Here is a 27,800-nt window from a genome sequence, read left to right on the forward strand (position 1 = left end):
TAGTAAATTCTAGTCTATCTATAGGCCTACTAGATCTATAATCTAGATCTATATGATTTTTAAATATAGATCTATGACAGCAGTTGCAGCCACTAGTTTAGTTGTTCAGTAAATCTATGATAATTATCACAATATCAAGTTTGATGAAGTTACAGTTGATTCTGAGTTGACATTCTGCTAGCTAGATCTAGATTAGAGTTATCTTCTAGTTTAGTCACAGTTTAGTTAGTTACAGTGCTTTATGAGTCAAATAATAAATATGAGTGCTTGAGGCTTGGCTTTTGCTAAGGCTAAACTACTGAACCCCCCTGACTACTGCTGTTTCAGTAGTTTCAGTACTGTTTCACTGATTGTGATAAAAGCTAGAATCTAGAATTCTTGATCAAGAAGGTTAGAGAAAGAACTAACTAAATGTTGTGTTTAAATTTTTCACACCTTAAAGCATGGACTCTTCCAAATATCAGTAGCTTAATTCGATTTTCAGAAACTTCATAAATTCGCAAGCTGATAATCTACTTTCTCTTATTTTTATTTTGAGACGACTGTTTGTCCTAAAACGGAAGTTCTGACTGAATAATAACAAGCGCATGTGCAGTTGTTTAGTTCGCCATCTTGATTAAGTTTTTAGGACTTCACGAGTTGGTACGTTTTTATTAACATATTTTAAGTACTTTTTCACTAGGAGACTATTGTTTTTAAGATCTAATTAACATGTAGCATTAGTTTTCTACATCTAAAAAAATCCACTGAGTTGCAGACCATATTTGTGATACGCAGCATACAATGCTAGATTTGCGTTTAACAGGTCTGTACTCCAGTTTATAAGTAAGTTATTCAGCCCAACTGGCCGAGCCGTGCATATTTTAAAGTAGGACACATTCTCAAAGGATCTGCGTAGCAATGTGGGGGCACTTAGTAAGACGGCACCAATTGTTAAGACATGGCATTTTTTGTGCGTTTTATAACCTTATTTATCAAAATGTTGCTGCGTGGAATTAATTTTATATATCTCTGTCAGGTAGTCATGATAATAGCTGTGTATGAATGAATGGCCGTTTTTGTTAAAATCCTTTTTCATTGAAGATTAATGCGCTGGAGTTGCATATATTTTGCTACCAACTATGAACAGTGCGCCATTAGGCAGACATCGACAAAAGACATATATTCATAACGCGGCCTTGTCTGCGACTCATACGACCATGTTAACCACTTTTCTGCACCCACTCTCCAAACCAAAACACGGCCTCATTTGAGTTTAACAACGATCGGGCCGTGGGAACACCTGCTTGCCGTATAAGGAAATCACCAATGAGCTGCTTAGAACGCTATGGGAAAATGGCCGATCTGTTAACCTCCCTAGATAACGTTGTTTCCTTATTTGTTAACTTATTTTTTTATTAATCATACTTGTGTTATAAAAGTATAAGAGTAAATATGAATTTGAAAATTTTAATTTAATTTGTTGTTACATGTCTTTTAAATACTTTTGAAACTGACGTGTTTGATCCGTGCCTTCTGCTCCGTTCCCAAGGGTGGAAAGGACAACCAATAGAACAGCGCAAATGACCCATTGTTCTCACGATGTCAAAAATGCAAATTGCGAGTTCCCACGAGTGTGCTAGAAAAGACAGTTAAGATAGCAATCCCAATATCTTTGTGCATTGATAAGATAGCCAGCAGTGTTCTCTAGTGTTATAATTAACAAACAACGTGCATTATAAGATACACGTTTTTAAATAGTGTTACACTTAGAATTAAACTGTGCCAGTGTTTGTAAGTAGAGCTACCACCAGGACCAATTGGATTGGGTGTTTTTTTAAACGAAAATAATGACTGAACTCGCTTGTGTACTTTTCAAACACAGTTCATCGCTTTTAAAACAGACATTGGTTTGTTTTAATAAAACATTTTAAAATAATATTAATTGTTAAGAGTGATCGTAAATTAGCAATAATAACCATTTGTGCAAAGTACTGTATGGATATTTATAGTGGTAATCAAAGTACGTTTGTTCCATCATTTTGACTAATTTGTTAGTCCGTGTTCATTAAAATAAACTTAAAATAGAAAAGTGACCTGCTAATTCATGGACGATCAAGATATGCAGGTAAGGAAAATAGAAAAAATGAATTACTTCTTGTCATTTGACTGCCGGAACATTACATTTTATAAGTTACATTCTAAATTTGAAAGATTATGCTTAACGCCCACCTCACGTTTATGGTTTATTTGTTTATTATTTTGTATGTTAAGTAATCCTATTTGCTTTAATAGGCTGCGTGTCATTATTTATAGCAGCCAGTTGTTTTTTCCAGTTTACTTTTGACTTATGTTTCTGTTGTTTTTTTTTTAATTATCAGAAAATATTTACAAATTAGTTCTTTCTATGTAATAGACTTATTGTCCGGTGATTAGTAAAATCGCTAGTTCTGATTAGGGGTCATCCATAAATGACGTCACACTCGTAGGGGGGAGGGGGGGTCCGTAATTTTGTGACGATGTGTGATGAGGGGGGGGGGGGGGGTTCAGATGTTGCGACGTCACATTTTTGCATTATAAAAAAGCAATGTTAGAAAACGAATTTTAGACGTTATTTCGCGTTTTAGATAACTGTTTTAATAAATTGTAATAGTTTAGACACGATTTTGGAAAAATATCGATGTTTTAAAAAAATTCAACTGCAATTTTGAGGGGGGGGGGTGTTGTAGGTTGAGGCAGAGGCGTAGCGACCCTTCCCGGCGCCCGGGGACATACTTTAAATTTGGCGCCCCCTTGGGAGCAAATTTTCGATTTGCACCCCCCCCCTCGAACTTTTTATTTGCACCCCTCAAACTTTCAATTTGCACCCCCCTTCGAACTTTTCATTTGCACCCCCCCCCCCTCAAACTTTCAATCTGGCGCCCCCCCTAAGGTCGGCGCCCGGGGACATATGTCCCCCCCCCCCGCCCCCCTCGCTACGCTACTGGGTTGAGGTGTGACGTCATTTTAGGGGGGGGGGGGTCTGTTGTGCCATATTTAATACTCGTGGGGAAAACACTCTCTAACCATTCAAAATAAATCTAGTTACAATAATATAGCAGTTAACCTGAACCCTAAATTAATCACAATATAGGACTAGTGTATGGTATAACCAACCAACCGTAGTTGCTGATAGTGTTAATGAATGTTTTGATCCTAGATCTTCTGTTATTTTCCGAAGTTTATAGAAATATAATATCTTTTCATCTGCATATGATACGGAGATAAAAGTATATTTTCTAACGTTTATTTATTACTGAAATTTTCATGAAAATTGATTTAGAAAAAAAAAAAGAAACATTACGAATTTTAAGCTTATTTTTTTGTATGGAGTCGTCCATAATTGACGGGAAAGGGGGCGGGGAGGTCTTTTGTGACGAAATAGGGTGGGGGGTTATAAAATCGGCAAAAACGCGTGACATCATTTATGGAAGACCCTTTTTATAGCAATTACAAACTGCCGTGCTCTAGTTAGAAAAATGGTTGTTTTTAAATGCACATCAGAGTTCACACTGGCCAGTTCAAGAGGTGGAAATTGCCAGCAGCTGTAAACATTTCCCACGCTTTTTTTTTATTGGCGCTCCCCGAGTTTTTTTTTCTCCCCCTTCTCCGTGAAGTCTCCGGTCCCACTGTCTTGGGAATTTTACAGCCATGAAAATACGTACTTTAAGCCATATGTAACGCCGTGATTAATTTCTCCCGCCCTCGTTTTACTGGGTGGGAATCAGTTTGAACAATTGCTTTTTGATGTTCAGAATTAACTTTTTTTTTCATAAAAATTAGTTAATAAAATATTTAATTTTTTTGCTTCATAAAGTAGTCTCCTAGATTATTTGGGGTATAGTATCATGTGGCAATATTGAAATAGACAATATTTGAATGGTAAACACAGTTAAAATATTCACGTTTCATCTACAACAACCACTTTTGAGTGCTAAATACTGTTTGCATCAACTTGTGGGTTTTTTTTTAATAGGCGCCTACCACCACTATGTCAGTTCTTCGGGGTTTAATTTTACTAATTGGACTATTCACTACTATGGCTACGCGGAACAGCGTTTAATGATATTTTTTAAAATACATTTTTTCTAAACAAAGAATGCATGATTTAATTCTTTGCCCTGATTTCACCCGACCATCGTGCTTTGTTTCTATCATCTAGCGCCCCAACTGGTGGATCATTATCTAGGGCGTCCCCACTTAAACCTCGTGTTAAGGTCACATCTTTGTTGTTAAAGTTGACATGGGGGTCAAGATTAACTTTATAATTGCACTCAGGCTGTGGACCTAGAAATAATTCACTTAAAAGCTTCACTTTACATGTACTATTATGTGATAAAGTGAAAGAGGCCCTCTTTCGTTTTAATGCTCCGTTGTTCTTAGAACTACATAAAATGGGGAAAATATATTATACTAACTATATAGAGGTTCAATTCGTGACTATATTTAAGCTGAGCTTTTCCTAAAGCGTCATTTACATACACTGCGGCTTGAAAACATCATTCATTGTCTTTGAGTTAATCCAGGTACAGACTGTTTAATGTCGATTTATAGTCCAGTCACCAAGGTGATTATTTCCTGGGGAAGGGTGGTAAGAATTAATAGTTTACAAGCTCTAGTCGACAGCTGATGATGAATTGACCCCTAAAAGTTGAGATAGTTTTAATATTGAGCTTTGAAACTGTTTTATTACTATCAGTTTAAATACTCTTACCAATATACCCCCCCCCCCCCCAACCAACACGCGAATCAAAGACATTAAAAAACATTGATAAATGTATACTTTAAAATAAGATATCAACCAAAACGTTTGGATTTTGCGTTATGTTGTTCAAAGTTAAAATTGTGTACCATGTTTTTTTTTTCTTTTTACAAAAAAATTCAAGATAAATACCTTACTAATAGCAGCTTATTAGTCGTATATTTTCTTTGTCAGGACGTTGTTTGTGTTAAAAGTGTGCAGGTATCGACAGTTAACTATTTAAGTAGCATACATAGATAAAGACGGTGCTGATAGTGATGTGGGTTTTTTTTTCTCTGTTGACAAAGTTTTAAAAAAAAACGCTGTGTACTTTTTTGGTCAATTATTTGTAGTCTTTGCTACTGAGCCGGCTGTAATCTTTTGGGAGATCAAAAGGTCGACCACTTGTTCTCACCAGCCTGGATAATGGAGGTTTGCTAGTTGTTGTTTTTTTTAAAATTGTCTCATCTATAGCAATCATGCTTGTGCGTATAACTGGGAGTATAGGCCTATATATAAATGTGATAGTTTTCTCTGGGTAGCGGCTTATTATGAGTTATTATACTCGTACCATTAGTCTGCTAAAATATTAAATCATTACCTCAACTTGATATCGGAGCAATATATAGAAAAGTACCGCTAGACTTGACATAGGCTGCCCCTTTTCTCTCCCCCCCCCCACACACACACACAAATCGTGTGTCTATATATATATATATAAATTACCTGGATAAAACAGTTGAAAATAAAATATTTCTTGCTTGTTTTATGTAGCTTTAACAAACGTCTAACTCATCCATTCATCCTGTTTAGCGTCTTTGTTCCATCTCTTTGTGCATATTTATTTTTAAACTGCTATCTTTTACCTTTATTTCAACCCTCACCTTCCCACCCAATATCCCAACACGCAGAAAATCCATCATTATAGATTAATCTTGGGAGATAAGAACCATAACTCTCTTTCTTTCTCTCCCTCTCTCGTGTCATTAAATGCCGTATAACATAGTAATTAGAGTCAAGTCCTCATTCGTTCATACAAAAACCAATAAGCCATAATTTCTGTTGAAACAGCGTCATTTTCCTACGATTTTCCCCCCTATTGTTCTTGGGCCCATTTACGAAAGAGAAGGGATTCGCTTACACCGCCTCAAGTCGAGTTGCGCACCTGCTGTTTCTACGCATTGAAATTACGCGTGCAATTGTGCGGCCAATAAGCAAGTGCGATAACAGAATCGTAATCCCCAGGCAGTAGCATCATAAACACCAAGAAAAAGGAAAGTCTGTTGCTTGGTTGGTCTTTAAAGTGGTGAAAACGACGCGGTTCGTTACTAATCACTGGTTATTGTCATTGGTTATGATGCTCTGTATTGAAGTTTTGTCATAGCCGTGTGCGATGAATACCAACTGCTGTTCAAATAACCTGTCGTACTTTTCTGTTGCTTTTTTTTTTATTAAAGCAGTGAGCTGACCTTTTTAAACAGTGAAGGTTCATAAGGTCAATCACGGTTGGTTTAATGTAGGTCGTGTAGATAGCGATTATGTGTGGTGGCCCCCCGACACTAAACTTTCCGGGTATCAAGACCTATGTACATCATGTTTTTTTTTTTAAATTTCTGTTTGTCTAAGAGTTGTTGTTTTATTAACAGGAATGATTATTCAATTTAGCAGTTTAAAATTATTTTTGGTATGGATGCTCAAATGATTGACACATATACTTGCCCCTCTCTCCAGATTCGTATAACGTAAACCTTTTTTAAAAAAACGCGAATATTTGAAATGTCATATAACGTCCTGCTTGTTCAAACTGTAGTCCAAAGGCTGTCATTATGAAGTATAGGGGGAAGCTTCTATAAATAGTCAGCATTTCAAGTGCCCTAACTGCCAGCTAACGTGCCAGTGACTTTGTGGGCTGGCTTGTGTGTGTGTGTCTGTGTGGAGGGGGAAAAATGCTGACGGGGGCAAGTTACTTTTATCCTTTTGGTATTTAGAAGGGGAAAAATCTGAATACACCAACGAGCTTTCTGTTTCATCACTATGCTAAGCTGGTCTTGACTAAAAGTGTGGTGGATCGTATACTAGTTCACGAGCATCTGTTAGCATTGACATGGTGGATAGTTTGCGTGGTTGGTCATTGTTTTGTATTTATTTCCGGTGTTTATAGAAAAATTGAAAAAACTTCAGCTTTCAGAATTAAATATAAAATTAATATCAGCGTGTTATGTTAAAAGTTAATTTGCCTGTATATATTTTTTTCTTATTAAATATTTAGCGCTGTGTATAATGACGGTAAAATTTGTATTTTTAAAAAAGACTTCTCTAATAAAAGGGACAGGTTGTATCTTTAAATCTACCTGGTATCTCCAAAAAATAAATGCTTCTGTTGCCTCGACGGAGTTTTTATATTTATATGTGCCAAGTGAGTATTGTTTTTATGCCGCTTACATTGAAACATTTTCCAAAATTTCTTTTTTTAGAATGGATATGATGTGAGCGGAAGTGAGGATGGCGTGCATGGATCACTGACACGAAATGATCTTAGCTACTCCGTGCACGGAGACCACAATTTCGTCACATCTCTCGCCGGGAACGGGGTCATCCGTCGCTCCCAGGTGGCCAGCAACGGCGACTTGTACCAACAGCAACACAACCATCTGCACCAGCTCCAGTTTGGCATGAGTACCGGCTCCACTGCCCGTCACCTCCCCCTGTCGTTAAACATCTCGGATCACATGGCCCACACGGGGAACCCTGGTTTGGACAACAATCCCGTGGACCTTTCCAGCGCTAAGCTGGTGGCTCATCAGCAGAATCACCCGGTTCATATGAAGGACGAGAGACTCTTTGACCAGGAGCGCTATTTCCATTACCACCATCAGCAGCAGCAACAGCAGCATGCGATACACTTGAGGGCGCCACACCAACACTCGCACCACAACTCGCATCTGCTGCAGCACCACCAGCACCACCAAGCTTCGTCTGTGATCACTGTGGGCATACCGGATCAATCGCATGGTGAGTGCACTGTATGTGTGGGCACTGTATGTGTGGGGTGGTGGTCTTTACACTGGTGTATGAGTGGGGGTGGTCTTGAAATGTGTGTTGGGGGAGTGGTGTCATTAAACAGGTGTGTGTGGTTGGTCTTTAATTTTGTGTATGGGGTTGTCTTTAACAGTTGTGTGGAGAGGCTGAGGTGTTATGTGTGTGGTGGTCTTAAAAATTATGTGGAGGGTTGTTTGCGGGGGTTGTCTTTAGCAATTGTGTGGAGGGGTGTTTTTATGTGTGGGGTCGTTAGCAGTTGTGTGGAGGGGTGTGTATGGGGTGGTCTTTAACCGGTGATTGTGAGGTGGTCTGATATTTGTGTTATGAACATTTTTGTGTGAGATGGTGAGGGCTTTTAAACATAATTTTATAAGCTGGTAAGTGCTTTAACTTAAATATGTTCTGCGAAAGGTCCCGAGTGGTGTTTAAACTTTGTGGGTGGGTGGGGCACCATCTTCACTTTAAGCTGCGCGTATGAGCGGCCGCGCGATAGTTATGAAATGCCGCACAGTCATTTTGAAAATAAATATATCCGCGCACACAAAATACACGTAGGTGCGGCAGTGTGTTTAAGGTTGTCTTTTCTAGAAGTCTGCTGAAAAATCCTCATCCTTTATGTGTGCAACCTTTTTTTTTTAGCTTCTGTTTTCGAAACCATACAAAGTAGTATCAATTGTTATCCTAATACTTGTAGATTTAACTTGCTTCCTTCTAATCCTCAGTACACCAGCTTGTGTTAGTAAAAGTGTCTGTTTGCATCTGTGTGACCACAGTTCTTCCCGTTGTCTTTTGAGAATATCTCATCTTACAAAACTGGATTTCTTTCTTATCAAAAGTCATCTTTCATTGTCCCGCCCTCCTTGACCATGTAATATGCAGCAAGCAATGAGATTTCTATTTGTAAGAATCCACTTTAAAAAGCCATATGTCACAACACAGCATGTCTACAAGTCAAGCTTTAAAAAAATCTTGCCCCTTACGTTTATCCTCCCTGCCCCTTGTTACCGCCCTATCCCCGTACCAGCACTGTTTTTTTTTAATCAGAGATTGAAGTATTTGAATCTGGATTCCTGAAACTAGAAGTTTCTCTATAGAACCCCTGACCCCGGTAATGTATTTCATTATCTTCGGTGTTCTTCGGCCTGGGTACGGGGGTTCGTGCTTGGACGCAAGCCATGCGTATAAAGGGCTCAATGGAAATGGAGAAGAATGCGTATATTTATGTCACGCTTGAATGCCCGCGTACAACACTGGGGGGCTGTTGTGGCCAGGCGGGGGACTGCTGAACACTACCAAAATAGTGTCCTAACGCCCGAGTGTATGCTGCTGGGTGAGGGGAGGGAGGGAGGGAGGGAGGTCGCCCGACTAGCGAATGTGTCCACGTGGACTAGTGGATCTTACCGAAAGGAATGTTCGCAGGTTGGCGGATTCAGGTCAAGTAACCGGCAGAGGTTAAAGGTTAAACCTGTGTTGAAACGACTTAGGTTCATCTTTTTTTCCCCCTCTCCAAGTTCAAACTAGGTGATGTTTGCGTGCTGACAACAGCAGGCCTACCCCAGACGCCCGCCGAATTACTTCTTGCATTTATAACGTATTAAACCAACACTGATGTTCAGATTTTAACAGTTTAATGCCTGGTGGTCCATACAGTATTAATTATTTTATGGATTTTTTTTAAAGGAAGGGCGGGACTTCATATCTTTTTTTTTTTAGTTTTTTTTTTTTTTTTTTACACGGTAGTGGAGTTTTGCATTTGACATGTGTCATTCTCTTCTACCATGCTCTCTCCTTCTCCCCTCCCCCCCTCCGCCATGGACGGGGCTAATCAATATATAGGACAATTATTTGTAAGGGAACATCTGCAGATTGGAATAGGGCAGATGAGGAAAAACATTGAAAGAAAGAGATTGAGGAGAGAGGAAGGGGGGAAAAAAATCTGAACGCCTGGTCCCCTCCTTGTTCTGCCCCTGCCCCCATCTGAACGCCTGGTCCCCTCCTTGTTCTGCCCCTGCCCCCACCGTGTCCCGCTTTCTTCTTACGACGACATGTTTGGTTTTTAACTCGCTGGAACAGAAACAAACCAGTACAAGGCTATTTTTGTGTGTGCACCGTTTCATTATTTGTTCGCATTGTCGATAACAATCATTGTATGTTAAATATAAGGGGGTGGGGAGATCGTGGAGGGAAGAAAGATGGCGAACGACGGTTGGAGATTGCGTTAAATTTTAGACGGTTTCATTGGTTTTAAGCAGTGGTTGTATATTCGGTTTTTAATTATAACGCAAATTCTATTATTATGATTAAAACATTAGTATAAAAAGTTATTAATTATAACGCACAAAATAACCACTTTTGTATGTGTATTATATGTCAAGCACATCGATTTTAAAACAGATGATACAACCGTTTTAAAGTGAATACATGGACGGCGTTTTAAAATGAAATCAACGATCATATGTGTTGTGGCCTGAACAGTTTTTTAAAAAGGGGGTTAAAAATGGAATGTCTTTAAAATAATGTACAGCTGCACTCCAGGCCAACACTGGCAGGTCTGTTGTTCTGTCTGTGGCCAGGTACCCGAGACGACAATTTTGCCTCGGCCTGCTTGAATGATATCCATTCATTCAAATATGCGCCTTTTGTTATCAGTCTGCGTCGGTATGCCTGAACGACGCTTTATAGGGGTGTAGTATTTTCATTTTTAAAGGTTGGGTAATGTAATTTGGTTTGTAGCCTATTTCCCTCCTTGTGTGTGTGCATGTTGGTTGTGGACCTTGAAAGAAAACATTGTCCTCTTACCTGCGATTAGAAGTAAACGATAGGCTATCAGTAACTCACCTATTTTTTTTAGGTGTGCTAGTTTACATTTTAAGTATTTTTAAATCGCTGTTCTATCTTACCCGAATTAGCTATTATTGGATATCTTTCAAAAATGTCTTTTGTCTGATTCACTTTTCATCAATAATACTACGTGCTATTCTCTTTGTTAGTGTAGAGGAAAAAAATAAAACACTCTAAGCTACGTGAATACTTTATCTAGATTTATCTCCGCTCCGAAGGGAGTACTTTTACATTAAAAATTATGCTGGTCAAATTCTCTTTTTTTTTTTACTATAGACACTTAATGTCAGTCTGTTTATTATATTCATACTTAAAGTATAGGCTCGAGCCTTGCTAGGTGTCCGCCCTCTGGCGTAGTTCATAACCCGTTTACTTAATGAAATCTAGGGAGTAATTTGTAGCGCTTGTAGGTAGATCCTGATATTATAATGGGCAGATATGTGAATCCTGAAAATGTAAAGGACAGACACGTGAATCCTGAAACTGTAAAGGACAGACATGTGAATCCTGAAACTGTAAAGTACAGACATGTGAATCCTGAAACTGTAAAGGACAGACATGTGAATCCTGAAAACGTCCTAGTGAAACAGTGCTATACGCGATGTTCTTTAAGTTGTATCGCTGGGCCAAACGGTGCAACAACACACTGTCGCACTCAGGACTTGCACTCACGGAGCAATGAAAATTCTCCTTAATGTCACCTTCTTGTCTGCCTTTTATCATCGACCAGTTGAGCTTAGGCTATTAAAATTTTCTTTGCAGGCTTTCCTTTGTTTTATTCTTTTTCAGCCCTTTCCTGTTTTTAAAACACCAGTTTTCTTGTCGCCACTAAGTACTTTTGGGTATTTTCTTAGCTTGGATCTAATTCAGTGACCTACAGCCTTGAAGATGCTCGCGTTTCTCTGGGTTTCTTCATTCGAGTTGAGAATCTGTCACAAAGTTAATAAGGGAACATTTTTAATAAAAGTTGATAAGTTAAACTATGTCTTGCATCCTATTAGATATGTAACTTTTATTTTTTAAATATTCATAAAAGGGCTTGATACTCAATAAAAAGTGTGCATTCATATTTTTTTTTCAAATTTAAAAGCTTATGTAGTCCTTTCCACTAATAACTCGTAAGTATTTGACGAGTCAGTGTTGATGCTAAAGAACTAAAAATAAACGTCTTCACGGTCTCCGTGTCTGCAGCATCAGTCCGACGCTCGCTTCGTCCATTTGTCCATTCACTTATGTTTATGTTATCTGGCTCTACGCATGCCCACTCACTTCGGATTTCTCCTCCTTCCCCGTGAAATTGTTTGGCAATTCGAGTCGGCTTTATCATCCCGATGTGGCAGCGATTATCACTAATCCTGACAAGGCCGTGGCCTGCCTTCACCTCAAAAATATTTTAGTAACACTATCTTGATAATTGTACGGCCGAGTATACTCCCCTCTCACGCGAGATATTCCCTGCCCTTCCCCCACCCCACCCCCTTCTTTATGTCACAACCACCACTCAACCGTTAAAAAGGGTCCCTTTTTATAATGTATACATACCATATCTATCATACCTGTCAAAATACCTCATTATTTAAATACAAACTTTCATACATTTTTGAAGACCCAAAGTTCAAAAGAAGTTTTTTATGGAGATTTAATTTGGTTTTAGTTTAAAATAACATTTTCACAAGAAATTTTCTTGTAAATGAGACTAAAAAATGTTAGGTCTTTGTACCTAACATTTTTGATTGGGCCAAGAAAAAAAAATAAGCAAGGGGGAAAAATAAGCAAACTGTAAAGGCTTTGCTAAAATTTCGCGCATGTGTTTATTTGTATGTGTATTTATAAAATTTACATACTATCAAACATACATACATACATACATACATACATACATACATACATACATACATACATACATACATACATACATACATACATACATACATACATACATACATACATACATACATACATACATACATACATACATACATACATACATACATACATACATACATACATACATACATACATACATACACACACATAAACACACACACACATACATACACACACATACATACACACACATACATACACACACATACATACACACATATATACATACACACAAATACATACATACACTCACACAAGTACATAACAAATAAACATAACCCTCTATAAAATCTCTCACGTCATCAGAGAAACAATGTCTCGGGCTTGACGTTGTGAGGACGTAGAAAAGCGTTATTTTGCCCGTGGGAAAATTTCTAATGCCACTGCTTGGCCTCACGGCCTATACTACACGGCTGATAGCATGCATATCAGACTTGGACGTGAACCGTTGCCTTTTTTTTTTTCATTTCCTGGCATCTCGTAATTGACGGTTATTATTACTTTTTTAAAAAAAAATGTTTTTAATGCCCTCTTTTTTGTATATACTATCTGACAATGTGACAAGCTGTTATTAATTAGAGCTTTACTTTGCATTTAAAATAGGGAAAGGACAAAAAAAAAATTCGTCAAAATTCGTCTGCCTCTACTTTTAAAACATCTCAATTTTAAAGCGAAGGCGATTTTTTTTTTCTTCTTCTCCTTCCAAGCACTACATTGATCCTTTAAGCTCTCGCATGGGCCTTGTTTTGACACTAGCTGTGCAAATAAAAGCAAACATCCCAGCATTTAAAACAGAGCCTGACGGGAGTTTGACATTGTAACGTTTTGATATCAGATTTTGTGTCCGCCCAAATCGTGTTGTGTTGCGTCAGGTTGTGCGTTTGTTTGGGCGTCAGAAGAATATTATTGTTGTAATCCAAAGACACTGCGCTCCGCATCTTAACTTTTTTTTCTCTTGTGTGATAGGAACATTTTTTTTTTCTTCTTTAAAGTCGGACTCATTCATTTCAATCATCCCCCCTCCCGCTCGCTGCTAACTCCATCCCTCCCTCCCCCTGTCCCCCTTCCCCTCGCAGTTAACTCTCGTCTGGCATCCACTACCAGCTAACCCTAGGCGCCGTTCAGTAGTCGTGCGTGGGAAAAAAACCAGTTACCTCAGGTGGTCGGCCCCCACTAGATTATTGATTCAACTACTGCTCTTTCTGAGTAACCAATGGCTTGGTTGGCTCCCCGTGCATGCTTGCTTTCTGTTCCTAGGCCGCATTACAGAACAAAGACGCCACTATTATCTATACACAATGACCATTTTACACGTTCTTTCTTAACGTTTTATATTACGTATACACGAATTTTAAATACAAGCTCCGATTTACTTCTTTAAAACCTTAAACCTGATATTTTAAATACATATATTTACTACAAAATTGGGCACTTCTCAAGTTAAAGATGTTATGCACTTCTCAAGTTAAAGATATTATATTTTTGAAGCTAAAACGCGTGATATTGTTGTATAGGAAACGTACACACTGATCATGGAAAGTGTGAATTACAGCAGTGCGTCGGTAGATAGTTCCCACATAGAGGGAACAAAACGGGGATATTTAATCTGCTTACTAAGAAGATTTGGTCGCCAGCAGGAGCGTTCACAAGGGGTTTAACTCTGATTGCCGTTCGTGACGAGTTTTTGTGCCTCTACGATTACCGTCCTTGCCCCTTGTCGTCTGATGTGGGGTTTTGTTCTCCCACTCCAACATCCATGCCACTAAACAACAGTGTTTAAGTTTTAACGTGTTTCTGATTAGTGCTGTGTAAATAGTCTACTTTATTTTTAGCCTCTCATTTTTGGTTAAGGATTTGGGCGGAGCACTAGAGAGATGCTATAAAACTCTAGCAGCCAGAAGTAGGCCTGTAGTTTAAACTCAATGTGTGTTTGTAAGGCAAGGAAGTAAATAAGTAAAGAATAAAGTTTAATAAAGTATGTAAATAGTAAACACTTTATTCTTAGTTAGCAGAATCATTCTATACCTATATTCCACACTACCATAACAGTAACACAAATAATTTTGCTATTAACTAAGTAACATGATAATATTCTTTTTGATGCAAATTTTAAACCAATTAAACATTGTATGTAATCTAGTGATTATAACAGCAAGTGTTTTTGTCTCTGTGTATCTGAACAGACTGGAAAGAGAGGGGAAAAAATTGTTTATTTTGTTTTGTTATTAACCTACTTTTTTATATCTAAATTAATATGTTAGTGGATAGAACACAGTATGGGCATATGGCAAATAGATGAAAGTTTTGTTTATTATTTTTGTAAATACATTTTTTGTAAATAAATTTTTTGCTCCCCTCAGATGGTGGAGGTCACCTCATGGCAGGATCACTTACTCCGCCAGACAAACTTAATGGTGACCTTGTGGGTCTACCATCTCCTAGTGGCCTGGACATGGCAGCCATCACTTCCACAATGCAGGCCCCACCTTCACCTCTGCCCACCCCTTCCCCACCCTCCGTAACTGCTTCATCTAATAGCTGCAGACAGCCCATGGAAGTGGATACCTCTGGAGGGGGTGGAATGTTGTATAACAATAGTTCTGTTCATGAGTAAGTTTTTTTTAGTGGATACTTTTGGAGCAGATGGAATGTTGTATAACAAAAGCTCTGTTCATAAGTAAGTTAAAAAAAAAATGTTACTATAGATGCTCAACTTTTAAACATATCTGTACACTATGGCATACATGGGTCTGTTTGTCTGTCTGTCTGTCCGTCTGTCTGTCTATCTCTATCTTTCTTCATATATATGTGTAACATATATATAATTAAATATTATATAATTTTTTTTTCAGTCCCTTCCAGGAACATGTGCTTTCTAGGTTAGTATTATACTGTATACAGAATTTGATGTAAAATAGTCAAGCTTATACTTGTGTACTAATTACTTTATTGGTGTTAACATGTAGCATAGATATTAAACTGCATTAACCCACAGTGATAGATTTTTCCAGCTGAACTTTTAAATCTTGGTTTAGGTTTTTCAAGTATGTAAATATTTTTAAGAATTATAATATATAGTGTATTGAAATATTTCAGAGAAGCCATGAGGGAGTATCTTAGGAAAAGAGATGATCAAACACTTGTAATTCTACATGCAAAAGTTGCGCAAAAGTCATATGGAAATGAGAAAAGGTCAGTTTACTTTTTCATTTAAATTATCCTCAATGATTGTCTAAAGTTTTGTAAAATGAATCACAATTTGATGTAGTGTTCAACTTAAGTATGTTTTTTAAAAAGAGGTATTTCTCCATTTGAAAAATAATGTTTAAACAACTTGATTATATTGATAAAGGTTTTTCTGCCCACCGCCTTGTATCTACTTGTTTGGGAGTGGGTGGAAAGAGAAACAGGAGCAGATGGAGAAGGAAGGTGCCCCTGAACAGGACACTCAAGTCTGTGCTTTTATGGGCATTGGAAACTCTGACCAGGAAATGGTGCAGCTCAACCTGGAGGGAAAGGTGATTTTTAATTTATCTTGTATTATAAGTTGTTCATTAGCTTCAACATTAGAGACATAGCCTGATGTCAGTACAGTGATTAGATTGTAACTTTAGAAACAGGGCTCAGTATGAGGTGCTTGTAACATAAGAAATAAAGGTTTTAGTTTTCAACCCCTCCCCTCCTGTATTTAAACAGAAACTTTGAAATATGAATACTCAATTTAAAGTAGTATATGAAGGCCACAAGGGATAAACAACAGTTGTCACAGTTTTCTACTTGTGAGAAAAATTAGATTTTGTGTTTTAGATCCTTTGCTGTTCTATTGTGGCATAATTTAAAAAACCCTAAATATTGAGGTGATTGAGGTGGTTTTACGCTTTTTTTTATGGTAATACGTGATAGCTATACACTAGTACTACATGAATATTGCAATAACTCAAAAATAATTTTCAACAGTGCACATCAGTGGTTTATTCTGTGTGGTCTTCATATTTAATACTTTATAAATCTTAAGATTGTTGCAGTTACTTTGTTTTTCCATCAAATAATTTTTTTATGTATTTATACAATATATTGATTTTTATAATAATATTTGCTTATGACTGGCTGTGTGTGTTGGGACAGACATCTGTTATTTCTTGTTTTCATTACCTCCAGAAGTATTGCGCAGCTAAGACTCTGTACATCTCAGACTCAGATAAACGCAAACACTTCATGCTGACTGTGAAAATGTTCTATGGCAGTGGCCAGGATATTGGAGTTTTCCAGAGCAAAAGAATCAAAGTTATCTCCAAGCCCTCTAAGAAGAAGCAATCATTAAAAAATGCAGATTGTAAGTATTGTGTCTGCAAATTTTAATGTATATTTAATTTTTTTCACTGTTGTCTATAAATTTATAAGGACAAAACTATTGCTGGTAACTTAGGAATACACCTGGTAAATTCGTCTGATATACAGTTATTGTAATACTGCAGGTCAAGATTTTTTTATAACATTTTAAAAACTTTATTCCAGTATGTATAGCATCAGGTGCAAAAGTTGCCCTCCTTAATCATAGATTTTTTATAACATGTTAAAAACTTTATTCCAGTATGTATAGCATCAAGTACAAAAGTTACCCTCTTTAATCGTAGATTTTTTATAGCATTTTAAAAACTTTATTACAGTATGTATAGCATCAGGTACAAAAGTTGCCCTCTTTAATCGTCTTCGCTCTCAAACTGTGAGCACACGCTACCTCCATGTTGAAAATGGCAACTTTCATGCAAGCTCCACTCAGTGGGGTGCTTTCACCATTCATTTATGTAAGTGAAAGTAAATTATTTTCTTTTTAAATTACGTATTATTTTTTTCTCATTTGAATAATCTTAGTTCATCTAAGTGTTAAAATTTCTTTAAAAATATAATGTATGCATTACCCTTTGATTGCTATTAATCTCTGTCGCACCATGTGTATACTAACATGTCATATTGTTTTTATAAATTTCTCAACAGTGGACGATGATGAAGGTGAATCTGAGGAGTTCACTGTCAAAGATGGATACATTCACTACGGATCAACCGTTAAGCTTGTATGTTCAGTCACTGGAATGGCCCTACCACGTCTGGTTGGTTACTTCTTAGTTTTGTTTACTCTGCTTTTTGTTGGAAGTATATGTGAGAGTTGGTAGTGCTGTTGATTTTATACATGGTTAATAACATCTTGCGTACTTGTTTCCACGTGTTGAGTCATATCCCTAAGCTGTGAATTACTCATTCTTTAAGTGCAGATCACTTGACTTGGCTAATATTTGTGTTAGCCTGTAACAGGACAATATGAAGTGTTTAGCTACTCAACATTAAAGTGAATAGAATTAAAAATGATGGTTGAACATGTTCTGGGGTTATTAATGAGGTGGGGATGTGTAGACACACAGAAGACTTGTAAGAATTAAAACCACTTAAGTTTCAAGTACTTTGTAATGTTTATGTTATTCTTTACTTTTTAATTGTAAAACCACTTACTGCTGTGTTCTTAATAAATGTGTTGATTCGGAAAGGGAGTGCAAATTTAAATCACAATTCACTATCGTTTAAAACAAAATTGGCCAGTTCCACAGTTTTGATCGCCAGTTCTACTGGAGAAACAAAATACAAACTGGCCTTTTTACATTTTTGACTTATCAAACTTTCAAAACCCATCTATTAAAACCTTGCATACAATTCCAAAGCCACTGACTATTGATTTTTGTCTAGAATAGAAAGCTTAATGCATAATCTGATGAGTAAACATATCACTGTTAAATTCACTGCCAGGAAAAATGAAAACTTTTTGAATTGATAAAATATTAATGCATGATACCCATTTGGCACTGCAACTTTTTCCAGGATAATTTTTAATTTTCCCTCACTGACCAGTTTATTTTTTCACTTATTTGGCTATTTTTAGTTCAAGAGATTGCTTTCCTTAAAACAGGCTTTCATCTTATTGGGTATTAATAGTTTAAGTGTAGAGTTGTCTACAAAGTAAATCTGGGAAGGCAAAACTTGTAGCTCATTTTCATATTTTTGTTTTAATATTAAGTTATCTGTTACCTAATCATTCAGATTATTCGCAAAGTTGACAAACAAACATCACTGCTGGATGCTGATGATCCTGTATCCCAACTACATAAGTGCGCTTTCTACCTCAAAGACACAGAACGGATGTATTTGTGTCTCTCCCAAGAGAGAATAATTCAATTTCAAGTATGTGCCCCATGAGTGTTTTATTTATACATTTTTTTTTCAACATTAATGTTTTTAAGTTTCCTGTTTAGTTTTAAACAAAATTTTGGTAAAGAGAGTTAAGAGGGTAGCAGTACCAGTTGCTGATAGTGATGCCCCAGTGTTACTCAGTACACAACACTTTTGCTTTTTCCTGTTAAGTGATTTAAGGGCAGGTTAAACCCCCCCAAAATACATATTTAAGTCAGAAATGTTGATTTTTGAAAATGTATTGTTTATGAAACTACATTCAATTCTGGACATTTTTGTATAATCATTTTGCAAAATTTCGTATTGCTAGTATTTTTTATAATTTTTTAATTAATGAGAGTAATGACATAATTGACCTCTATTAAGCAACATTGAGCAACATAAAATTAAAAACTAACTAAAATAGATGTTCTTATTGCTGAGTAAGAGGCTCCAGGTGCGATTTATGTAACTGGGAGATTTTAAAAATGACTTATTTGGTATAGTTTTCGCTTTTTCTCGTTTTTTTCAAATTTAGTATATTTTTCACTATTTAGCGTTTTTCTCAAAATGTTACTTTTCAACAAAATTATACTAGTTAAATCACTATAACTCAAAAACTACTTGAGATATTTAGCTGAAATTTTGCACACATGTTTACTAAACACTGCTTGCAAAGTTGAACTAAAATAATTTCTATATCTTTGAAACTTCTCATTTTATAAATAAATAGCTAAGTCTACTCCCTACTTTTTGGAAATTATTTAGGTCTCACATTTAAAAAATTTGGCTAAAATCCATTTTTTATTATTTTCTAATTGTTTTAGTTCATCTTTTTTGTAATTGCGTATATTACACTATGTTAAAGATTTGAGTTATTCTGACAAGCAGAAGCTGTGTTATTTTGATTTCAATGAGAGCTAATTTTGAGCTATTTTACCCTAAAAATGACACTTTTTAGAAAATATTTTCACTAAACCATAAGTTTTTAGTGATTTTTTTGCATTTTTTTCATATACTATGTTAGTTACAACTTCCTTATCACTCAAAAAAGTCCTAACACCTAAATTTCAATTTGGGGGTTTAACCTGCCCTTAAGGTCATCATATTTTACTAGCTTATTTTTTTTATCGCAGTGCGCACATGTAAATGGTTTTGGGTGAAGTGAATAAATTTGACCTGTTTTTAATACAGCGATTTCTACTTCTTCAAATGAATTCTTTTCTGTCTCTTATTTTTTATCTAATTAGAAATTACTCTTCAAAATTAAGCTAAAAATTCAATATCAAAAGGGGAGGTAACAAGATTAGGTAGTAGCAATCCCTAAATAAGTCTGATGTGCTGTTGTTCATGGCAAATGTTTACATTTTAATGTGATTCATAATATCTGTTTGTGGGTTTGTTTTATAACTATTTTGCCCCACTTCTAAGCAGCAATTTTGTTGAAACTGTTTGAAAGTTGGTCATTAAAAATTAATAAAAAGATTACCATATTCAAAATACCAAAAATAACAGAATTAAGTAATACCAGATCCAGATCAGTGTGCAGAACTGTTGTGTACTGTTTTCACATCTAAGAGCCAACCTTAAACATTAAGGGGATATGCTATGTTTTTTTCTATTTTTTACAGTTTAAGATCTAAAGCCTTTTGAATACTTAAATCATATTTGGCATATAAAAGTAAGTATTACACAGCAAAAAAAAAGGGTCGAAAACAATTTTGGTTGTCATGGCAAACCAAAAAACCTCCGCCATTTTGAATTTTTCGGTACTTTTAAAAATGCTAAGGCTTTTTTATTTATGCATCTATAGCAATCAAATTTAAACTGCTTATATTTCAGCATATATTAAAACTTTTGTCACGACAACTTTTTGAAATAATTACTAGTAAGAATTTTACAAGGTCTAAAAAATCGTACCCTTTTTAGTATTCAAAAGTTTCAAAATGTGCATATTAATTACCAAATACTTTTTTTCTATGAAAGCAATCACAATTCCCTCGTGACAAAAGTTGTATTTTCGCATCAAGAACATTTACTGAAAATATGGTTGGCATTGTTTAATAAATAAAAAAGTAGTAGGCTTTTTAGTGTTAAAAACCTGCGAACTGAGAAAAACAGCCAAAAATAACGAAAACTAGGTCAGGAAAGTACCATATCTGTGTAAACTGCAAAGCCGATTGTAAGCTTTGGGTGTTTCCGAGACGTAGGAAATTAAGTTTATTAAATACATGAGAAATCCAGCTTTCCAATGATGTCAAATACAATATAATAACGAATATAAAACTTTTCATAGAGAGCTTGTAAGATTGGAAAAAATTGATTATTTTTTAATTAATAGGGCCATAAAAATCATGATTCAAACACATAAAATATTTTTTCTCTTTAAAGTTATTATTTTCTATATACAAAAATGGACAAAGTATCCAAAAGTGCAAGAAACCCATCATGACGAAAAACAAGAAACTTTGTGATTTTTTTCCGCGCATATCCCCTTAAGGACTGGCAAATACATGCTTCTGATCTAGTTTAAAAGCAAATATTTTTAATTGTATGAGGTCTTGACTTCATTAAGAATGAATGAAATAAAAAAAAACTGGTACCCATTTCTTTTTTAAAATATTTATATCGGCATTACTAAAAAGTAGAAAATAAAACATATAAACCAGTATAGAATTGAAATTTTAAAAGCACTAAAAATTAATACTACAACTTGTTTTCTTTAGGAAAAACTTTGGTCATTGTGTATCTAAAAACTTATTATTAACAAGATTTATTTTGTTTTATTAGACAGACATTTGCAGGTCATGAACTATTGGCTTAGACCAAATAAATATAAAACTTAAGTAATAACTTACTCTTATTTCTTTATATCTTTAAAATAAAATAAAACAAGCATAAAAACATTTTAATAGAAAGCCTTTAAGTGTATTCAAAATAAGGAAAAAAAAAAGCATAAATTTTCTTCAGCTATAATAATAAACAAAATAATTGGTAAAATGTATTGAAAAGATGTTTAAAGTGACCAGCACTTATATTATTTAGGCAATGTTTAATGTTATTTATGCATGTTAAGCATTAGTCAATGTTAAGACAAAGCTGTCATTCTATATTTATACCCCCAAAAACAATTTATCAAAATAAAAAATAAGGCTTATGAGTTGAACTTAAACAGTATGTTTAAAGTTGTGAATGGTCTTATGTTTTTTCTCTCTTCAGGCCACACCGTGCCCTAAAGAATCCAATAAGGAAATGATCAATGATGGTGCATCCTGGACTATAATCAGCACAGATAAAGCTGAGTACACATTTTATGAAGGCATGGGGCCAGTCAATAAACCTGTTACACCAGTACCTGTTGTCAACAGTTTAAATGTGAGCTTCATTCATTACATTTATATAGTTAACTGTTCATGTTTGTATCATGAAATTAATTTTATGAATTATTAATTTAATAAAAACTATTCTAATATTATTTAATTGGTTTAAATTATTAATTTAATATAAACTATAATAATATTATTTAATATAAATGTTCATACATTTTATAAGATGGTATTTTTGTTTTCCTAGTTGAATGGAGGTGGGGATGTAGCAATGTTAGAACTTAATGGGGAAAACTTCACTGCTGCTCTTAAAGTTTGGTTTGGAGAAGTTGAGGCAGAAACCATGTACCGGTAGGTCTGGCTGTTGGGTAGTACAACGTTGATCCAAATGTTTCTAAATGTTTTGTGTATTTAGATGTTTTTAAATTTACGTTAGTGGATATTTCAGTTCTATAACTTCTGTTTTTGTAAATTTTTTAAAATCATCAAGATTATCGTTGTAAAAAATGTGTGCAGTATTTCACACTTTTCACTTATCACAGAATTAAACAGTTTTCTCCTTTTTCGAAAAAAAATTGTGTAATTTAGAAAGTTGAAATAATTTTTTTTTTTAAATTAAATTTTTCAACTTGACAGATGTGATGATAGCATGTTGTGTGTTGTCCCTGATATTTCTGCATTCCGTTCTGGTGGGGGAAGATGGGTGAGGCAACCATTGCAGGTAATTATTTCATCATCTTCCTCTGAGCACTTTTTAATTTGACAATTTTTATACCCTTTATTTATTAAAATTGATTTCAGCATTTTAAAAAAATTCATTGTATAACTATTTAAAATGACATTGTTAAAAGTGGTTTTAAAAAAAAATTATCAATTTATCTAAAAGCTATCTTCATTAATCCTTTTATCATATGTACCAGATCTGTGATATTTTCGGACACAATTATATTTAAAAATCAGTTTGTCACATGTAACTAATCAGTAGTTCTCATTTTTTGGATGAACCCCAAATCTGTGTTTTTAAAATGGTTGTAACATGATAGAACACAGTTTTGTAACTATTATTTCATCAAATTCTCTGTTATGCTTTACCCAGGTCCCTGTGTCACTAGTGCGCTGTGATGGTGTCATTTACTCTACTGGACTCATCTTCACTTACACCCCAGAGCCTGGTCCCCACCAGCACTGCAAAGAAGTGGATAAAATCTTGGGCCGCACACCAGCCAGTCCTGATTCAACATCCAACAACTTCAGTACCTTGTGATAAAGAGAATGTTTTTTTTTTAATTCTATAAAAGCTTGTGGCTTTAATAAAACATTTTAAAAAATAACATTGAAATATACACCCTGCATACAACATAACCACTAAACATCAAATAATTGGATTTAATTAGTGTAAAAATTAATTAATATAATTTTTAAAACTTTAATCCCAAATAATTAGCAAGTTAACTGTACATTTATTGTTACAAACTTTTAATGCAAAAGATTACACTTGAATGATTTGTGTGTGATAGATACCTATATTATAAGAATATTTGTGTTGACACTATGGTCAAAAATGTATATGTGTGTATTTACCCTTATCTAAATTAAATTACTGCTGACATTACTATGAGCTCTGTTTACTTAAGTAAAATGAGACTTTTTTTTTGGATTATCTCACCATTTTCTTGAGTTATAATTTATTGTTATTGAGTTAAAATTTATTTTCTCTTAAGACAACCTCCGAACTATTTTTTAAAGAGTTTTTCTCATCTAATAACTATCATTTCCCTTAAAAAATGCCTATTCATTCTGGTAAATATACAAATTTTGCAGATTTTTGTAGCGTAATCAATATTTTCAAATTATCCTTTTTATTTAGGATTTCTTAAAAATGTTTAAAATAAATTAGGATTTCATTTTTAAATTTTAAAAAAAAGTTTTTGTGTGTGCTCTAGTTATTCTTTAGGTCAGAGTATAAGAATTCTCTGTGATTGCTTTTTTTTTTTTATTTAACCAGATGGTGATTTTTTTCCCCACTACAAATCTGTTTTTACCATTTCTTTTGCCTGCCATATTGAGGAATGTTGAGTGTGAGTTATTCCACACCTTAACTCCTTACAAAAAAGAACTCAACTGACTTGGTTATAAGCTTAGTTACATGCCCTTAGTTAAATCTAATTACAAGTATGCACAACAATGCATGCTACAATGTCTAGTTCCGTTCCATTTACTGTAGAAATGCTTATTTTCACATTCCAAAAAGCCTAATGTATATTTATATAATTGTGTCGTTGGATATTCTTGTAGGTGGGTTGGGGGATTTCAGATATTTTTTTTTTAAATAATTATTTTATACATTATCAATTACTCTATATACATAATTTTAGATGTAGCTAATTTTAAAATCTTTAAGATTTTTACGAAGGATTTTTTTCTTTCAAGCATTTAAATTCATTTTAAAACCTTGTAGTCAGTTCTACCTCAATGATCAATCATTACCTCAGTCGTTACCTCCTCATTATTAAACAAAGAAAATTCTTATTTGCTTGAACACATACAGAAGACAGAAAAATAAGTAACTTACCTCGTGCTACAGTTTTAGATCCCTTTTTTGTCTAATGCTAGACTGTACCATTTTTTTTTAAACATTTATTCACTAACGGTTTTTTTTTCATGATTTACTTAAGATTCAGTTGCTGTAATATATTAAAAATTTATTGTTACTGTTTTCCATGTTTGTTTAAACATGGCAACTGGATTTGATTTTTGTCTATATGAAGTATTATTTTTAAAAAGGCAACATGTTTACAAAAGCAATTTTTTTATAAGGAAGAAGAGGGTCAGAATCCCTTGTAAAGCCTCTGTTTTTGTTCATCAACCATTTATTATGTAACTTTGTCTAGCTGGAGACATTTTTGCTATCAAAACCTTTGTTTTTGGGACTCTGTTAATAAAAAGTCCAAGTCAAAAATTTAACTAAGCAAAAAATGACATAGTTTTAAGTTATGTAGATTTTAAATTTGATAGAAATCCTTGTATTAAATATATATGCAATTAAGTTTGATTGTTTTTAAAGACATGCAATTACATTTTTTTTTAATCATGCATCTTTTTTACTGACACAAAATGATGCACTTGTATAGATTATTTAGTACTGCAAGTACTGCTGACTTTGTATCTCACTGTTTTAGCTACTATTTATTTATCTTCTAATAAATGGCATCATGATTTTTTCCTTGCTAGCTGATATGTTCTAATATCTTTTTTTTTCTTTCTGTTATCTGTAGTAAGACTGTAGGAACTGCATTAAGGTCTAGACAATCAAAATATTTTTTTTTAAAAAAGCACAAAGTATTTATATAACCTCAGGAATTAAAAACAAGAAATTTGAAAATGTTTATTTGTGCTTATGCAGTTTACAATTAACAATCCAGAAATCAGTATTTGTAACTGGTTTTGATAAAACAAATGCTGTTTTATTTTTTGAAGAAGACCTAACACTACTGCAACAGTTGTTTTATTTCTTGAGGTTTTTTTTTTTAAATAAAATTTCAAGTGCTTTTGAATGTATTAAAAATCTCTATTACGTTTAGAGTGTCAATAGATAAGGAAGACTTAGGGAACTTGTATAGGAATGTGTGAGGTTGTTAACGTTACAGTATGTACAGTATTAAAGGATAGATCATTTTAACATGTTTCTTACCTCAGTCTGTAAATAGTGTATAAAGAAGTAGATTTGTTACGGTTTTTTTTCCATTCAAATAGTGTATAAAGAAGTAGATTTGTTTACGTTTTTTGTTTTCCAGACATTCAAATAGTGTAACTTGCTTTATTATAAATTATTGGTTTGTAAATTATGCATGTATTTATTGTAATCTCGTCTTTCCTATATTTCCTTTTGCTTGCATCATATACTTAAAGCTATGTTACTTGAGTTATTATATAATCAGTCAGTGGTAGTAAAATTCACCTTTTTTACTGACAAGGCTTTTCAATATTAGTAGATATATAGTCTGTTATATATCAAAATACGTTAATTTATCCAATCTAGATATTAGTTCTCTAAAATTTGTTCTCATGAAAGTCATAATTTTTTAAGATAGAGGTCGGTAAATCAGACATAAAATTTAGCTTTGCAAACTTTAAAAATCAAACGTTTAGAATTTAAGTTAGTAATATTAAGTTAGTAATTTAGCCCAATGTATTACAAAAACAATCGTCCCTGGTTTATGGGATGGGTTTTGTGTGTTTGGCTGTGATCATTATTTAAGAGTACCACTCACCCTCCCAGTAAATCCATGGTGCTTTATTTTTGCTGTTTCGCATCATTAAATAGTGCCAGACAAAATGTGAATATAGCTTGTAAAAAATTGTGTATTTTCTAAGGTTTCTGTTGTCAATGACTCCCATTCAGTATTGGTACATGATAGAGCCTGTTCATTTGCCAGTGATAAATTTTGAATTATGCTAAATTTGACTTCACTGCTGCCTACAACCTTTTAAAATTAAGGATCCGATTTAAAAATTATTTATACTAATTTCATCTTTATTTTGAGAAAATATTCTGATACCCATACTAGTATAAGCTACATCTATCTTTTAAAATTAAGGAGCCATTTGATAAATATTTATTAAATTCATATGTATTTTGAAAGAACCACTGAAATCTTGAAAATATTCAACTAAAGAGATGATCAGTAAAGATAACAGAGGGCTGGCCATTTTACAGGCAAATGTCAAATTTTAATAATTCACCTTTGTCTCTTATAGCATTATTCATTATTTAATTACTGGCATCTAAGGTAAAATACTTGAAATGGGAGTATAACCCAGCTTTAAACCAAACCAGAGTTGGTTTTTTTTGTTGGGCGTTATCTCCAAAACAAAATTGCTGTTATGCAAGTTTTTTCCTAGGAAAGATGTAACCCATATACTGATTGTTGTATTTATTAGACCACCGCACAATGAATCTTTTTGTAATCACATTTTTTAGTTTGTTTCACTGGTTGTAATCACAGTTTTTAAGTTTGATTCAATGTCTGAGTGTTGTTTGAGAAATGAAGTTGTGTGTTGTTGTTTTATTTTCTTTGCATCAGTAGGGTTTATTTTAATAAAAATGTAATTACTTACATTAAAAAGCGCACATTTATAAAATCCAACTATTAAGACATTATTATTGGGAAATACAAAGAAAATTTGTATTAAATCAGGCACATGAATAGTTGGCTTTTTAAAAATTTGATCAAAACTTTAATGATATTACTGGCCTAAGTTAATTATTAGTTATTAGAATCTAGGTCAATGTTACACTGTTAAAAATTAATTAATCAGATTTTTTTTCTTCAAATTAGGGATTTGCATTTCAACATTTACTATTTTTAGGTCTGATCTTAACATACATTTTTTTTAATGTAACCAATGTCTTCAGCTTGTTCAAGAAGTTATTTACATTTTTTTGTGCAAGTTCCTTTAATTTTGTATCATAGCTATAGTGAGTGCATGAACTTTGCCTTGACCATGCCAGTAGTTTGTGTGTCATCTGGAGTGTACAATACTGTAAATACTCTCTTCTCCTCTACAACATATTGGGCTCGGATACATGTTCACTAGCAGGATGTACAAATGTATATAATTCATGAAAATAAATGGTTATACTTACAAATAACTTGTCTTTTTTGTTCTGTACTGTCCTAAAGTTGGCAATTGTAAAACATGTGAATGTTTTTTTATATTGTATTTTTTAC

General features: G+C 34.3%; 2 protein-coding genes across 6 annotated transcripts in view; one reads left to right on the forward strand and one right to left on the reverse strand.

The window, feature by feature from the left end:
• LOC131947355 (ubiquitin carboxyl-terminal hydrolase MINDY-1) overlaps positions 1–560 on the reverse strand; it is a 28,080-nt gene extending 27,520 nt beyond the window's left edge. For all 3 annotated transcript variants that reach the window (XM_059308555.1, XM_059308564.1, XM_059308572.1), the window contains exon 1: positions 436–560. The gene's annotated coding sequence lies outside the window, so the exon portion shown is untranslated. The remainder of the gene's footprint in view (positions 1–435) is intronic.
• On the forward strand, positions 524–27,709 carry LOC131947335 (recombining binding protein suppressor of hairless). Of its 3 annotated transcripts, none has more exons than XM_059308544.1 (14): positions 524–642; positions 7,234–7,771; positions 14,887–15,136; positions 15,379–15,405; positions 15,623–15,718; positions 15,879–16,044; positions 16,685–16,859; positions 17,194–17,331; positions 17,522–17,634; positions 18,614–18,754; positions 21,962–22,117; positions 22,316–22,419; positions 22,705–22,789; positions 23,165–27,709. In XM_059308544.1, exons 2-14 carry the CDS (start codon positions 7,432–7,434, stop codon positions 23,330–23,332), a joined length of 1,959 nt encoding a protein of 652 aa, XP_059164527.1. In that variant the 5' UTR covers positions 524–642; positions 7,234–7,431; the 3' UTR covers positions 23,333–27,709. The 3 variants fall into 3 exon arrangements, with proteins under 3 accessions (XP_059164527.1, XP_059164511.1, XP_059164519.1); XM_059308528.1 differs by lacking the exon at positions 524–642 and adding an exon at positions 1,610–2,107; XM_059308536.1 differs by lacking the exon at positions 524–642 and adding an exon at positions 1,610–2,107 and having other exon boundaries at positions 16,688–16,859.
• Positions 27,710–27,800: the final 91 nt, after the last annotated feature.

Source organism: Physella acuta, unplaced genomic scaffold (genome assembly GCF_028476545.2).
Source record: "Physella acuta isolate Inbredline_101_S28 unplaced genomic scaffold, ASM2847654v3 ptg000056l, whole genome shotgun sequence".
NCBI classification, from domain to species: domain Eukaryota; kingdom Metazoa; phylum Mollusca; class Gastropoda; family Physidae; genus Physella; species Physella acuta.